Source organism: Sinocyclocheilus grahami, unplaced genomic scaffold (genome assembly GCF_001515645.1).
Source record: "Sinocyclocheilus grahami isolate Dianchi unplaced genomic scaffold, SAMN03320097.WGS_v1.1 scaffold5.1, whole genome shotgun sequence".
Classification (NCBI taxonomy): Eukaryota; Metazoa; Chordata; class Actinopteri; order Cypriniformes; family Cyprinidae; genus Sinocyclocheilus; species Sinocyclocheilus grahami.
The window spans coordinates 6,452,448-6,469,736 of record NW_015505184.1 but is presented as its reverse complement, the minus strand read 5'-3'; the positions used below and the strand labels follow the sequence as shown (position 1 = coordinate 6,469,736).

The 17,289-nt window shown below is 35.4% G+C and overlaps 1 protein-coding gene across 1 annotated transcript; it reads right to left on the bottom strand.

Moving 5' to 3' along the window:
* Positions 1 to 2,879: 2,879 nt before the first annotated feature.
* Positions 2,880 to 16,916, bottom strand: LOC107585586 (carbonic anhydrase-related protein-like). The gene is made up of 9 exons (XM_016272671.1): positions 16,378 to 16,916; positions 13,700 to 13,891; positions 11,759 to 11,883; positions 11,053 to 11,148; positions 10,805 to 10,867; positions 10,668 to 10,716; positions 10,411 to 10,523; positions 5,858 to 6,028; positions 2,880 to 3,430 (listed from the first exon to the last, which is right to left on the bottom strand). Exons 1-8 carry the CDS (start codon positions 16,448 to 16,450, stop codon positions 5,894 to 5,896), a joined length of 846 nt encoding a protein of 281 aa, XP_016128157.1. The 5' UTR covers positions 16,451 to 16,916; the 3' UTR covers positions 2,880 to 3,430; positions 5,858 to 5,893.
* Positions 16,917 to 17,289: the final 373 nt, after the last annotated feature.

Here is a 17,289-nt window from a genome sequence, read left to right as displayed (position 1 = left end):
ATCAAAATAATAATCTTTAGAATTCTGGTATGCATTTTTTTAAGAAAAATATTTAATACTAATTGGTGTATTTGGTAACACTTTATTTTAAGGACCAATTCTCACTATTAACTAGTTGCTTATTAGCATGCCTATTACTATCATATTAGCTGTTTATTAGTACTTATAAAGCACACATTAATGCCTTATTCTGCATGATCATATTTTAGATCTCTCAATCCAACCCTATACCTAAATTTAACAACTAGCCTAGTTTACTAACTATTAGTAAGCAGTAAATAAGGAGTTTGTTCAGAGAAAACTCTTAGTTAATAGTGAATATGTGTTCTCCATTCTAAAGTGTTACTGTGTATTTCTAATGCAATAGTGAAAGAAAGAAAGAAAGAAAGAAAGAGTTATGTGAGGGTTTGACTTAGAGGTATGGGGATAGAAAATCATTAGCTCAAGTATAAAAACAATAGCAGTGAATGGACAGTGCTCATCATGATAGAAAAACAAACTGTGTGTGTGTGTGTGTGTGTGTGTGTGTATCTGTCTTTCTATTCTGGTGGGGACTTAAACCTAAATACACACAGACTCATGGGGACTCATGTCACGTGTCACCTAAATTGAGGTCCCCACAGGTAACTAATAAATCACACAGAATGAAGTTTTTATGAAAATCTAAAAATGCACAAAGTTTCCTGTAAGGGGTAGGTTTAGGTGTAGGGCAATAGAATATACGGTCTGTACAGTAGAAAAACCATTACGCCTATGGAGAGTCCCGACAAGGATAGCAAACCAGACATGTGTGTGTGTGTGTGTGTGCATGCACGCTTGTTGCTCATGTTTGTTGTTCCATTTTAAACTGATAGGATTTGTGACTGATTGTTATAATCTGCCTGTTTCAGGCCCAAGGGAGAGCTATTAACATATTAACATCTGTATCTTGTTTATTTGTCATGCTATAATTTCCCTCTAATCAAGTCTTAATAACGACAAGAGGATTGAGGAATTAGCTGTCTGATGGGCATTGTGCGAATCTTCTGGCTGATTACTGGAGTGAAACACTTCATTTAGCTTGACACACTAGGTTGACTACCTCAATTAACCATTCACCATGATGTCAGAGCATGACGATTTGCTCGAGTGTGTTTGAAGATGAAAGCTCCTCTCGTGCACTTCGCCCACAGCTTTAAATGAGGAGCCAACATAAATGTTCACATCCTCATTAAAGATGTGATGATTCTGCTCTCTGATGTGACACTACTAGCCTATCAGCTTTCCATAAGCGATAGAGCGATTTTAATAAATAAGTCTTTAGAGTGACCCCAGTGCTATCTTTGTGTCGTGAACCTCGCAATGCCTTTAAATTGTGCTCATTTGTGTAATGCATAATAAGCGATCGGCGATATTGGTTACTGTCATTTTTACTACATCTCTTTATATAACTGTTACTATTGACAAAAATACAGCCAATTTGGTCCAAAGTCCAATTCTATGTCTTTCTTCTGTGGTATGACACATTTGTGGGCCCACAGCAGCAACACTACATTGTAGCAACATGCAAGATAATAAGAGTACAACTACTTATGTGACCTTAACAAAAATGGTAGTGTTGGTAAAACCATTGTGCTGCATAATGTACCATGATAGTGAATGTGCCATGGTACTTTGGATCTTACCATGGTATTCTATTCTACTGTTTCTACTGTTTACTTCACACAATTACATGCCTTTTCAATGCAAACAAACAAGATTATGACTTTTAGTCATACACAGGTGTGGATCCTCTGTATTCAGAAGACAAACAACTTGAATGCTTCAATATACTGTTTTAGAAGCTTTGAAGCTGCTGGGTGGAGCTGCAAATGCTAGTTGCTATGAGGAATGGTAATATTTCCTTGTGGACCAGTGGAATAGGCCATGCGATTAAAATAAAATCAGTAAGTTTGCTTCATGTCAATGCCCTAAATGACAGCATGCTAACATCATAAAGTCATCTTTTTGCTGTAGCTTTGTGTATAGAATGATGTTGTTCAGTTGAAGCAAATATTCAGTAAGGTTTCCTTATATGAAACCAAAGTGTCAGAGATTTAAATAGGTCACTTGATGAAACATCAGTAATGTTATTTTTAAAGCCGAAATAAAATAATAATAATGAACTTAAATGAAAATTAGACATTGGCAATTAACTGTAATAAGTTTAGGATAACGTAAAATTATTAAAACTATGAAATAAAACTAACTAAAATGTCAAAAAAAAAATATAAAAAATATTAAAACACACCCAAATTAAATTGAAAACATAATAATATAAAATACATTAAAATTTAACTTTATTTGAAAGACAACAAATATGTCTGGCCTACATAATGACATAAGTACTTCCCCCCAAATATCCAGTGAGAATCTCATAGAAATGACACTATTGTAAATGTCAGGTTGTATATGCTTACTCCTTACATGTCAATCGTTATGATGAAAAGGGGTTTTCAAGGTATGCATAAGCAGTTATTTTCACCTGAACGTGGTTTCCCACGAGAACAGCAGAGTCTGTGGCTGTTCAGGTTTCAGAAATAATATGACATACAGACACATATCAGTCAATGAATCATGTTTCCTTTTTTGCGGGACTACAAAGAGATGTACAGCATTGCTAAAAAGTTGTGTAAAGCAAGATAATGAAAGACCAATAGACTAGTTATCTATTAAACTGCTGTATGCAATTCTACTGAGCCCTGAATCTGCAGATCTAAGCGATACAGCTATCTATCAAAAATAAATTTAAAACAAACATTAAACACAGGATAATACACCTATATGGTCCTTCATATTCTGTTCGTTCATCTGGTAAAGAAAAAAAAATGCACCCATGAATCCAGTCTTTGGAGCTTGAATCAGTTCATTCAACAGCATTAATTTATTTCAGTGCTAATATTGAAAAGCATTTAATGTACAGACATATATATATATACCTTCTGATATGACTAAACTGATTCTAATCATGTCAAATTATGTATCAGAAATAATCAAACAGTGTATGGAACTGGTCTGCCTACATTACATGTCAGTCATGTGTATTATACTGTGTAGTATGATATTCCTATAAAGCCACATTTATAGGACTACACACATGCTACATATTGTTAACTTCTTAATTGCAGTATTCTAACAATATTCATCAAGCGTTAATATACTCCTTCACTTTTCCATACAAGCTTATCACCAGGCTTCTCTTCATGCTCACTAGCTTCCACTTGTTTACATGAAATCCAGTATAATTGTGTTTTTAAATGAACAGTAAAAGCAGCTTTTGCACACATCAGGGCCATACTCATGAAGGTTAACTACAAAACGATGCCCAAGCAACTCTACAGGAAGTGATGAACTTTCACTTTAGCCAGGACATTGTGGAGCCTTCATCTCTAGTTCTTCATTATTGTAATCTCTGAAAGATTAAAAAAAAGGTTAAATATACATGCATATATACATACCCACACACACACACACATATATATATATATATATATATATATATACAGTGGGTACGGAAAGTATTCAGACCCCCTTAAATTTTACACTCTTTGTTATATTGCAGCCATTTGCTAAAATCATTTAAGTTAATTTTTTTTCCTCATTAATGTACACACAGCACCCCATATCTGAGCAAAGGGTCTGAATACTTAGGACCATGTGATATTTCAGTTTTTCTTTTTTAATAAATCTGCAAAAATGTCAACAATTCTGTGTTTTTCTGTCAATATGGGGTGCTGTGTGTACATTAATGAGGGAAAAAAATTAACTTAAATGATTTTAGCAAATGGCTGCAATATAACAAAGAGTGAAAAATTTAAGGGGGTCTGAATACTTTCCGTACCCACTGTATATAAGGCTATACCGTTACTTTCAGAATGGGACTTTTTTTAAATTCATTCTACAGGACTGTTAAAATCGGAAGAGAATAAGGATCTGTGGACCCCTAATTCTCATGCCAACCACACATTTTTGAGGCAGTCATGTGACCATTAGATATCCATTACACCTGAACAATATCTCACTGTGCATCCATCAGCTTGTCATGCATGTGTTCTCTGTTACTTAGCAAAGAGGAAGTAGTGTGTGTGTGTGTGTGTGTGTGTCTGTAGGAGAGAGGTGGGGGAGAGAATTAAAGACAGAGGTAAGAGCGATGGAAAATGTGTGTACGTGTCATTATATAAATATGTATGTGAGCCCAAAAAAACATGAAGAGCTGAAGAGAAAACATTAACATTACTAACATTACTAATTTTCCTAGTAGCAGAGGAGAGTCAGAAGATCTTTCAAATGCAATTAGTGAGGAGGCATATAATTGCCTAATCTGTTGACATCAGTTTTACTCATTAGTACTGATTCAGCTAAATTACATCCTAACTTTAGTCTCATTTACTGACAGTTCATGACCGTGGTTTGAAGATGATTGCAACATACTTGACCTAGTTGGGCATTTTTTATATAAAATGTAGGAAGTGGGAAATTATGTCTACTCCCTGTTTGAAGGGTTTTTGTTTATTGTGGTATTTACAGCTCATAGCTTGTATGTATCCATTTTATGAATCAAATCTGAGGTGAATAACATTATTTAATCATAATTTCAAACAAACATGAAAACTGCTCATTTGTGCTGAAAGTGAGAAGAGTGCTGGAGTAGCTCTGCTAAAAATGATTTTTTTATCACTGTAAGTTACATGACAAGCACTTAGTTCACCCCCAAAAAAAATTTGCTGAAAATGTACGCATCCTCGGGCCATTTATATCGGAACAGATTCAAAGAAATTTGCTCACTAATGGATCCTCTGCAGTGAATGGGTGCCGTCAGAATGAGAGTCCAAACAGCTGATAAAAACAACAAAATAATCCACCTGTGATCCACACCACTCCAGTCCATCAATCTTGTGAAGCAAAAAGCTGCATGTTTGTAATAAACAATAATATTGCATTCTCCAGTCATCTCATCTGAATCAGGAGAGAAATATGGGCAGATCAAGCACCGTTTATAAGCCAAGACAGTCCAGAACGGTTCCAAACAAATACGTTAGTGGATTTTAGTGTGAGGACAACAACATGGGGATGGACTTTTCACTGGAGAAAGCATTATTATAGATTACGGGCTTGTTTCACTTCACAAGATGTTAAATGATTGACAGGATTATTGTGATGCTTTTTTCAGCTGTTCAGGCCTGAGTGTGAGTTTCAGCATATTGTCATGTTGTAGTGAACTATTCCTTTAAACTTTCTGGTTTTAACAGAAGTGTAGTATATAAACAGAGTAATACTTCAGCTTACTCTGGTTACGTCATCAGACTCTTTTAGTAGCACTGCATCATCATGGCCTAAATTAACCTGCTCAAAGTCTAATTTCAAAATGAGTAATATGCAAGCAGACCCAGGTGTCCCCTTGAGAGCTCTAGAAATAGACAGATCTATACACAATGCTGCAGCTAGTCCTAGATCAGAAGGAAGTGGGTTATTCTATTACTCTAACCCTTGCAGCACTCTATCGTATAGTGATGCTAATACTGCTAAGAGAACTTGGCCTGTTTCCATTAAGCCACTGCACACTAAGCAGGAGCTTCTGTATAGTTATTGGTCATATGGAGATGAATCTTCAGTTTTGTTTAATTCTGGAAGTACTAACAGGTTTGCAATCGGAAAATCCAGGTGGGCTCTTGATGCAACCCAGACAATGAGACATTTAATCAGCTAATATGAGGAGCCTAATCTAACTCCTCCTTTACAAAGAGGAGCCAAAGCCATTCATAAGCCATCACATTATGCTCAAATGAGGGCACTCCGTTTGAATAAACAAAGAACAGAACACAATCTCCTGAAAATGTACCCATGGCCGATTAAAACGGATCCTGCAGTGGGGGTTTTACTGGAAGGCTGCCCTGACCACCCTGTCACTCAGGGGCTGGGTGGGTCTGAAGTTGTCCCCCAGCATCCCGTCATTGCCTTCTGGAAGCTCTGCTCCTTTAATATGGGACCTGAGACGACGAAACTCCTCGATCTGGGGCAGAGAAAAGGGTTGAATGTTAGTTGAAAGAAGGCCAGCATTCACCTGTGCGCTGCAGTGGGTGGGTTAGATGTGAGCAGGGGCCAAAATTAACTTTCCACAGTGGGCACTGGTGGGCGAATTGATAAAAAACAACTGACAATAAATGTGATCTTGGACCACAAAACCAGTAATATGTTGCACAGGTATATTTGTAGCAATAGTCAACAATACATTGTATGGGTCAAAATTATTTTTCTTTTATGCCAAAAATCATAAGGATATTAAGTAAAGATCATGTTCCATGAAGATATTTTAAAAATGTCCTACCATAAATATATTCAAACTTAATTTTTGATTAGTAATATGCATTGCTAAGAACTTCATTTGGACAACTTTAAAGGGGATTTTCTCAATATTTTATAAAAAATAGTTTCTCACCCTCAGATTCCAGATTTTCAAATAGTTGTATCTTGGCCAATATTGTCCTATCCTAACATCATCAATGCATACATCAATGGAAAGCTTATTTATTCAGCTTTCAGATGATGTATAAATCTCAATTTCAAAAAATGACACTTATGACTGGTTTTGTGGTCCAGGGTCACAAATATATTTCATACATGAACCTGTATTTTGCATTATATTTATTAAATATTTTTGGAACAGGAAGAAGTGCCGCAGAAGTGAAGCCCTCCCTCCCTTTCCAGTTGTGTTTGTCTCGGTGTGGCAGTGAGTGGTGATGAACAAAAGACTTAAGCTACCTGTGCCTCGAATTTACAGCTAATCATCCAAAAGACAAATATAGTGAATTTGTCTTGCTAACATCCATGACTCATGAGAGCTACCATGTAACTTAAGTTAGCTCAAGTTTAGCTAAGGCAATAGGAAGTCTAGTAGGTTGGACCAGTGCACGTTCTTTCACGGCATGATTCTGTTTATTAAAATGCATTTAGAATGATCACAAAATACAAGATATGGGGGCAGAAATTTATACATTTATATAATTTCATATAGTTAATCAGTATCACAGGAAGACTGACGTTTTTTCCACCAAAAAGCAGCATGATTACAAATGTGATATTGATTTTATAGAGCAGTTCATTAAACAAGAATTTAAAATTAAGACACTTAGGTTTTAGACACAATATTGACTGTTTTTGCTTTATTTCGCCAACAGATATAACAACAATTTGCGTCTCCGAGCAACACGATGCTGTTTTGTTCCTGAATGAATCAACTGTTTAAATAATTCGGTTCAGTCGCAATGACTCACTTATTAACAGTTACTGGCTGCCACCTACTGGCAGTTTTAATTTCACATTTAAAGTATCTTTTCATTTTTTTTAAATCATTTTAATTGTTTTATGTTTAAAATATCAAACCGTTTTAATGCATTTGTAACTGCAGGTTAAATACATTCATGTCCTGCATTAAAAAGTGTGTAAATGCATCTAAATGCCGCTTCTAATGCAGCTTCTGTGTTTTCTCTGCATTGCAAAGATTAATTTAGCCAATACTGATTTCATTTGCTAGGTAATAGCCCAAATTACTTATTATTCTAATTGATTGATTAATTTTAAGAATTTGACTGAAAAGATGATGCACACTTTTAGAAAAAAAAGGGCTTTATAAAAGGTAAAAATGCCCATAAAGGTCAAAAAAACAATTAAAACGTATTGGAAAAGATTAATTTCTATCACTGCTGTGAACTGATCACCACACAGAATATGCAGAATATCAAAAACTTTAGGAGTCAGCTGTCCACGGTACACTCTAAAAAATGCTGGGTTGTTTCAACCCAATGTTGGGTCAAATATGGACTAACCCAACTGTTGGGTTAAATTTTGGTTACAATTATAAATTAGCTTTTTAACCCAACAGTTGGATTAGTCCATATTTGACCCAACATTGGGTTGAAACAACCCAGCATTTTTTAGAGTGTAGTCCTTAAGATATCAGCACAATCAAAATATAATAAAATTTGCATTCAGCACACGCAAAATATCGCTTTTTAACCCAACAGTTGGATTAGTCCATATTTGACCCAACATTGGGTTGAAACAACCCAGCATTTTTTAGAGTGTAGTCCTTAAGACATCAGCACAATCAAAATATAATAAAATTTGCATTCAGCACACGCAAAATATCGTCTAATTATCATTATCAATAAAATCCCAGAAAATATAGAGATATATTTTTTGTTAATATCGCACACCCCTAATATATTTAACGTTTTGTTTCGAAAAAACTCAAATAGATATGAGAAGTGCCCTTTTTTCCACTTGAGCTCCTGCCCCTCAAAATGTCTGTGCACGTCCCTGAATATAAATATATATCAAATAAATTAACACATTATTCATTAATAATGATTTATATAACTACTATACCAACATTATCCAGAAACAGTACACACACATTATGCTGTACTGTATAAAATAAAATAAATAAAATGTAAACTATATTATCGACCAGCTCTAATCTGATGAATGCAACTATAAGGCATAAAGTTAAGAAGATATTATAAACATTAACAGCTTGATTTTCTGTAAAGCTGCTTTGAAAAAATGTGTGTTGTGAAAAGTGCTATGTAAATCAATCTGACTTGACTTCAACAGGGCAGAACACTGGTGAGTAACTCCATTCTTTTACTTTCTTATGTGAGTGTTGAATGTGGACCCTGGGTGTGAGCTTTTTTGGAAAGCGAGAGTATTTTCTTAGCTTTTAGATTTTTTCCTCTTTTTCACTATTATATCTCCATTGTAACTTCTTATTTTAATAGTCTGAAGTATTTGTTTGAAGTCATAACATAAGCAGGGTTATATATCCTGTTCAAGTACAAAATGGGGATAACATATCAGTGTTGCATGTTGACTTAATACGAAAAGGAAACATTTTATATCAAATATGTTATTATAGTCATCAAGCACAGACAAGACCCTGACCTGCTTTCATGTTTAACCTCATAATCAATATACTCTATGACTGGCCTTTACTTGAAAGTACCCCTGCTCTGCCAGTCATTGAGACCAAAGATAATGCAGCTGCAGACAAACAGCATATATTGTTCTTCAACTTATGATGTATATCACTGTGGTAAACCCCACTCTGTTCAAGTCACGTCAAGTCGGTTTATGATTTCCCCTTTTATGGGTTTATATAAATTATGTTCTAAGAGCTGATGATGCATTATGCACTAGTTTAAGTCTGGGGTCAGCAAGATTTTGATATTTGAAAGATATAGTTTTTACTCAGCAAGGATACATTGAATTGAATTGATGAAGTAAAAATGTTACATGTATAATGTTACAAAAGATTATGTTTTTAAATAAATGCTGTTCTATTCTAACTAAATAGCGGTATTTAGTTACACAAATGTTAAGCAGCAGAACTGTTTTCAACACTGATAATAATAAGAAATGTTTCTTAAGCACAAAATCAGCATATTAAAAAAAATATTTCTAAAGGAACATTGTGACTCTGAAAACTAGAATAATTTTAGCTTTGCCATCACAGGAATAAATTACATTTTATAATACATTAAAATAGAAAAGAGTTATTTGGTCACACTTTATTTTAATGTCCAATTCTTGCTATTAACAAACCATTAACTACAACTTAGGCCTCAATAAACTATTAATTTGCTGCTTATTAATAGTTAGTAAGGTAGGTGTTAAGTTTAGTTATTGGGTTGGATTATAGGGATGTAGAATATGGTCAATAAACAGCCAATATGTTAATAATAGGCATGCTAATAAGCAACTAGTTAATAGTGAGAATTGGTCAAGTGTTACCAGTTATTTTAAATTGTTATAATTTCACAATATTACTGTTTTACTGTTTTTTTTTTTTTTTATCAAATGTGGTCTCAAGAGACTCATTTTAAAACATTTACACACTGAAATATATACACAGCAGTGGCCAAAATGACATTTGCACAATATTTGCTTTTAGTTTATATTGGTAAGAGAAAAACACTAAACATGTGTATGGTACTGATAAAAAATTATTTGGCGAAAAGGCAAACAGCTCACAAAATGTATATTAAAAAACAAGGAGCTCAGAGTAAATAAAGTATACATAGACTACAATATAATCAATTATTAATATTTTATTGGTTCTCCCTTGTTTTTGATTAGCAGCCACTCTCATGCGCATGCCTCAATAAGCATGTTTCCTTGCATTATCACAAATGACAGAACTGAAACACGGAGCACATAAATACTCTGCTTAGAAAATATGCTTAGAAAATCGACATAAACTTATCATTATGTTTGAATAGAGCAAATATATCAATTTTCCAAGGTCAGACACTTGGCCACTACTACAGTATATATGCTATATTACATACATATTTGAGTAATAGTATTATTTAATAATAGCTGTGGAGGTGTTACCTGCATCTGAGAGATGGTAAGGGGGTAACGGTAAAGAATCCAGGTGACGTTCTCACTACAGGGTGGTGTGGTTAAAGAGCCCTCATACACCCAGTAATCTCTTAAGAGAGGATCTGAGGAGGCAGACGAAATGGAGACAGTCAGATACACACTGGTAACATTTAACTAATGGATATATCAAGATGCTGTCAGCAAAGATCAAATATCAAAACATGCAAATAAAACGCAAATATCAGTATAACAGATTATGAATTTACCAGGCAGTAATGTGTTGGGGTTAAAACATGGAATTATTTTTGTCTTTCCCTGTACACACAAAAAAGACATTTTAGGTCAGAAGCATATGAGTCATATTTTTAGCTATAGTCTCTAGTGAGCCAGCTCTTCTGCTCACCTTATACTGCAGGTCCTGCAGGATGTCTGTGATGGCCTTCAGCCCAAGATGTTCCTTCCCAATCTGCATAGAACAAATTAGAGCACTATGTCAGCCGACTGCAAGAAGACAAGAGACACAAAAAATAGCCTTTCTCTTGAAAGGTTTTCTATATTTACACCACTTATACCATGTTTATTTACACAACACTATTGGGTAGTTTTGTATCTGTTAACTTATGATGACCTCCATGTGGTGAAGTGTGATACCTGCACAAACAGGGCGATGATAAGAATGCCTTTTTTCTTGCCCATGGCCTCCTCCACGCCGTTGAATAATGTAGAGTTCCAGTGGATTAGATGAAGCTGTGAGAGACATTTATTACTAATTAAGTGATCTGCAATAAGCTGAACACTGAAATTAACATATACAAAGTATGCCAAATTATGAAGGTAGGTGATGATGCCAATTCTGTGTTGTGTTAAAAGACTGGTTTGACTCGCAGTTGTGCTAACAACTTGAGAAAACGTGATATAGTAACAGGTTGACAAACATGGTAACACGTTAAGAGCGGGTCCTTATCTTTCTCATTGTGTACAGAAGACCAGGAGTAGGAGAGCAGGTGCCAGGAACAGGTGATTTGAATAGATCACTTGATGTTGAATCCCTCTTTGGAGCATGTGGTATTGTTGTTTTTGACATGGATTGAGCTTCCAGTTTATGGTTTTAGCTATAAAGGCTTCCTTCCTTATAAGTCAAATGGATACAGCAGCTGACGTGTTACTTGCATTGCTTATGCAGAGTGAATACTGTGACCTGTTAATGTAGGCCCCAAAATAAAAATGTGTTGTTTATGTGTGTGGTGTGAAGCAGGCTGGTTTTAGTCTGTCCCTCAAACATCAGAAAGGGTGAGTAAGTGAGAGAACCAAAAAGAGAAAATGGTGAAATGGCCAGAACTGGCGGAGTGACACTGACCTCCATAGGAAAAGCCTTGAAGTTGACAGTGTGTTCAGATCCCCTCTGGTTCTCTTTCCCCCAGTGGAAGCGCACCTCGCTCAGTTCATACTCATGGTCACTAGGGAGCGGACCTCCAGTCACAACTGAGACACAGGAAAGACAACAGGATGAAATGACATTAAACAAGCTCACTGTGTACATATAGGTTTCTCACAGACAGCAGATTTATGTCATTTAACCACTCCGTAACCTAGATCTTGTGATGCCACTAATGAGATCTTGGTTAAAGAGATAGCTCAGCCCAAAATAAAAATTCTGTCATTATTTAATCGCCCTCATGTTCCAAATAATGGGCAACCATTAAATGGATAAATCCAAGGCAGTTATAATACCTGATATTTGCCATTTTTAAATGATAAGAACGTCAGTATTTGTGAAAACTAGTATAATAAGATTACAGTATAGAAGTTGTTAACATATAAATCTGATATATTAAATGGCTCATTACCTGTCAAACTTCAAAAAAAAAAATCCATCTGACCAGTGTTTTTTAGTATAATTGAGAGACTATAGTTTTTGTTAATTCAAAATGAATTGATTTTGACGTTTCGTCATTTTTATCCGTTTTTGTTGCTTTTAAATCTCTATACAGTTTTTTATATAGAAGTTGTTAACATATAAATCTGATATATTAAATGGCTCATTACCTGTCAAACTTCAAAAAAAAAATCCATCTGACCAGTGTTTTTTAGTATAATTGAGAGACTATAGTTTTTGTTAATTCAAAATGAATTGATTTTGACGTTTCGTCATTTTTATCCGTTTTTGTTGCTTTTAAATCTCTATACAGTTTTTTATAAATTTTTATTTCAGTTTGTAATTTTAGTACATCAAGTTAAACTAAATGGAAATTAGAAATTCAGCCTTTTAAAATAGTTTTTTGTATTTTATTTTATTTTATTTTACATCAGTTAAAACAAATTTTTTCAAGTAACAATTTTTGGTCGCACTTTATTTTGATTTCCAATTTTTGCTATTAACAAACCATTAACTACGACTTTTGCCTCAACTAAACTAATTTGCTGCTTATTAATAGTTAGTAAGGTAGTTGTTAAGTTTAGGTATTGGGTAGGATAAGGGATGTAGAATATGCTCATGCAGAATATGTGCTTAATAAGTACTAATAAACAACCAATATGTTATTAATAGGCATATTGATAAGCAATTAGTTAATAGTGAGAATTGGTCTAAAGTGTTAAACAATTTTTTTTGTTTTACTTAAGTATAATAACCCTGCACCTGACTTGTGCACTATTATTATCTTTTGTAATCAAACGAAATTGTGCGAACAAAGTATCATTTAAGATGTTTTACACTCTAAAAAATGCTGAGAACTGCTCTCTCCTGGAGAGGATGCAAAAAGCCCGCGCTCTGACTAACTCAGTGGCTGGGTTGAAGTAGCCCCACATAGGGTTGTTTCGTCGTAGGGAGGGGGAGGGGTGTGTAGTTTCAGCTGCCAGTGAGATTGACCCAGCCACTAACCAAATGCCTTTGTAACACAAAAACTACCCAACACTGGAAAAAAATCAACCCAAAATATGACCAAACATGCTCAACCCAGCCTTTGAGTAGAAAAAATAACCCAGCAATTTTTAGAGTGTAGCAATCATCCACTGATAACATTTACTCTCTTTCTAATGCTAGAATGCAATTTTTGAATCTACACTAGATACACAAAGTTACATGTTCTTTTTTGGTGCTTTTATGGTACTTTTTGCTGTTTTCTGTCCTTTTTGGAACTTTAGTCAACTGTAGTTAAAAAAAAACTATTTTGGTATTCAAATGAAAAAAAAAAATTTTTATTCAAAGAATTTTGAATGACATGTTGGAAAACAAGGCAGAAAGATAAGAAAATAATGGCAGAATTATAATTTTTAGTGAACGTTCAGCATGTTATACCTGATTTGGACTTGAGCATGATCCTCACAGTATGACCATCATTAATGACTTCACAGTCCCTGCAAACGACATAGTTGGGGTTAAGCCCCACCTCCAGGAGCCGCGGGTCATAGCGAGCCTCCCTAGAGTTAAGGTTTATGGGGGACTGGTACTCTCCATTTGCCTCAGGAAACAGAAGACCCCATTCAACACCTGGATTCATGCACAAAAGACAAAAACGTTGATTCAATCTTCTAACTTTTTATTCTAATGCAGTTTTCAACGCATACTTATCTTGCGGATAGCACTGTCCTTGTTCATGACCCACTAGCCTGCTGCTCAACCTTGAAACTTTTGCACCAATCAAACTTTTGCACCATGATACTTTGTGTCAGTTCACACATAAAATATTAGATAATAAATAGTGGCCCATTTTTTTGTCCCAATGTTGAAACTAAATAAAGGCTGCCAGAGCTCCAGTGCCTCAAAGTCATTACTGAGGGGTCCAACAGGAATAGCAGACACAGGGGGATAACAGGTTGTGCTCATTTTTACCCTCTGCTGCTTTTCATCTCACCCTGTCTATATGTATTACTCACTCATCTTTTCCTTGACTATTCACTATGCATTTATTTGATCTATAATCTCACTAGTAAAGAATACATATTATATATAATAGATGAACACTGTTAGAAATAATAGTAATAAAGCTAGGAAAAAAGACTCTCTTCACAAAAAGAAAAATCTTGGTCTAAATAAAATTTTTAACATAATAAACATGCATTATGCAATTATATTTTATTTTTTATTTATGCACTTTACAAGTTTAAAAATATAGAGTACTGATTCAAAAAAAAAAGTTCTGAAGTGGTTATAAAGTGACAGCATTGTGTGTGGTCACAGATCACAGTTGTCTAATTTTGTCTGTGTATTTAAAGAATCGGTAGTATATATATATATATATATATATATATATATATATATATGCTCTCTCTTTATAATTTGTGTTCATATATTTTATACACTCATTTAAAAGAAAAATCTTGGTCTAAATAAAATTTTTAACATAATAAACATGCATTATGCAATTATATTTTATTTTTTATTTATGCACTTTACAAGTTTAAAAATATAGAGTACTGATTCAAAAAAAAAAGTTCTGAAGTGGTTATAAAGTGACAGCATTGTGTGTGGTCACAGATCACAGTTGTCTAATTTTGTCTGTGTATTTAAAGAATCGGTAGTATATATATATATATATATATATATATATATATGGTCCCACTTTATATTAAGTGGCCTTAACTACTATGTACTGACATTTAAAGAGATAGTTCACCCAAAAATGAAAATTTGATTACCCCCAGGGCATCCAAGATGTAGGTGACTTTGTTTCTTCAGTAGAACACAAACAGAGATTTTTAACTCCAGCCGTTGCAGTCTATCAGTCCTATAATGAATGGCAATGGTAACAAAATCTATGAGAGTAAGAAAAACATGCACAGACAAATCCAAATTAAACCCTGCGGCTCGTGACGACACATTGATGTCCTAAGACACGAAACGATCGGTTTGTGCAAGAAAACGAACAGTAGTTACATCATATTTTAACTCTAATACACCACTATGTCCAACTGCTTTGAGCGCGCGCACAGCATCCGATGCGTGCGGTGTGTACGCGAGCTGGCGTAGTTTACGTTAATGGGTGTGTTGATATGCAGCCGAAGAGCAATCAACCATAACTTCAGGTGAGCAGGCTCAGAAGTTGGGAATACGTGGAAAGTCACCACTCCCGAATGAGTTCGCGCGAGAGAAAGTAATCTTTTATTCGGTTTGAACAATCCGGATAAGCGCAAGCAAGTACCCTTTTGATTAGCCATCGTACCTTCAATGACTGTGCACTGTGTAAACAATGAGTGACGTATTTGCGAAAACTACACCAGAGCGCGTACACACCTCACGCACCGGAGGCCGTGCGCGCGCCCAAAGCAGTTGGACATAGTGGTGTATTAGAGGTAAAATATGATATAAATACTGTTCGGTTTATCGCACAAACCGATCGTTTCGTGTCTTAGGACATCAATGTGTCGTCACGAGCCACAGGGTTTAATTTGGATTTGTCTGTGCATGTTTTTTTTACTCTCATAGATTTTGTTACCATTGCCATGCATTATACGACTGATAGACTGCAACGGTTAAAGTAAAAAATCCTCATATGTGTTCTACTGAAGAAACAAAGTCACCTACATCTTGGATGCCCTGGGGGTAAGCAGATAAACATAAAATTTTCATTTTTGGGTGAACTATCCCTTTAAATTAATCATTTGGTACAATACACGTATTGTGTACATAAAAGTTTTTACATTATACTTATATTTTTAAAAATACCTGCATGTAATTACATCTGTAATTCATTTCTGTAATTACATTTATAATTACACTGTTGACCCATCTCTTACACCTTAACCCACCCTTAAACCTACCCATACCACCAAACCTGTCCCTAACCTTACCCGTATCCCACCTCAATAGCAGCAAAAGTGTTTTGCAATACAATATGAACACAATAAGTACATTGTACTTATTTTTTTATGTAAGTACAGAGTAGTTAAGGCCACTTAATATAAAGTGGGACCCAATAAAGTTTCATGTTTCACAAAGAGGAGAATTAGCCAGTGGTTCTCTCATTGAATCCTTACCTTCTTCATAGCCCCAGTCCAGCTCATCTTTGCCAGGGTAGTTATCGGTCTCCTCAATAACATTATCTGCCATGGCAACTGAATTTTCTTTCTACAGCTTTCAGAACAACTTTCGTTCTGTCCTGAACAGATGCCAAAAACTACTTCTTTCTGACCCTGTTTTCAGGGTGAAGTCTTCCTTGTCGTTTGCTCACTTCCCACCCATAAAACATGAAGAAAGTGGTCTATAACAATACAAGTGGAAGTGACTGAACTCAATAGCTTCAGAGACTCAATGTCCACGCTGAGACGGCAGCCAACAGAAACCAGTTGTCATTCCATTGAAAATGATGAGTTTTCTTCTCCTGTGCTCTTCTAGGAAAGTTGCCCTCTCTGTACCAAACAAAAATAAGTTCACAAACTCACTCTCTTAGCTACTACAGCCCACAAGGTTCCCCCACAAGCCATCTGATTGGCTGCGTACAGTGACTATTAAGCCTCTGATGTAGCACCATAGAAACAGCTCAGCAGTCTGGCCTGGTTTACAGTCAGGCCGCGGGAAGCACAGTGCACATTGGCAGGAATGCAGGAGTGATGTTGCTCTTGGAGAGTTCCTCCCACAATGGAGGAAATAGGTGTGGTTAAAAAAAAAACACCCACCAGGGGGAGGGTGAAGAAGGAGAGACTGAAGAAAGGGAAGGTCTGTTATTGTTTGCTTTGCACATTACTGATGGTGTTTTCAAGGTAAGGATGAGAGGGGCCCATACGGTGCTTTCCCCTGGCTGATGGTTATTATTCTAGCTTGTTCTTTCCTGTCCACCGGTGAAACAACTGTCCAGAGACAGCTCTACCAACTTTAATCAGAAGTTAGCAGGAGACCTTGTTGTTTGTCAGCACCGTCAAATCTGATCTTGGTTCTACAATGCTAAATGT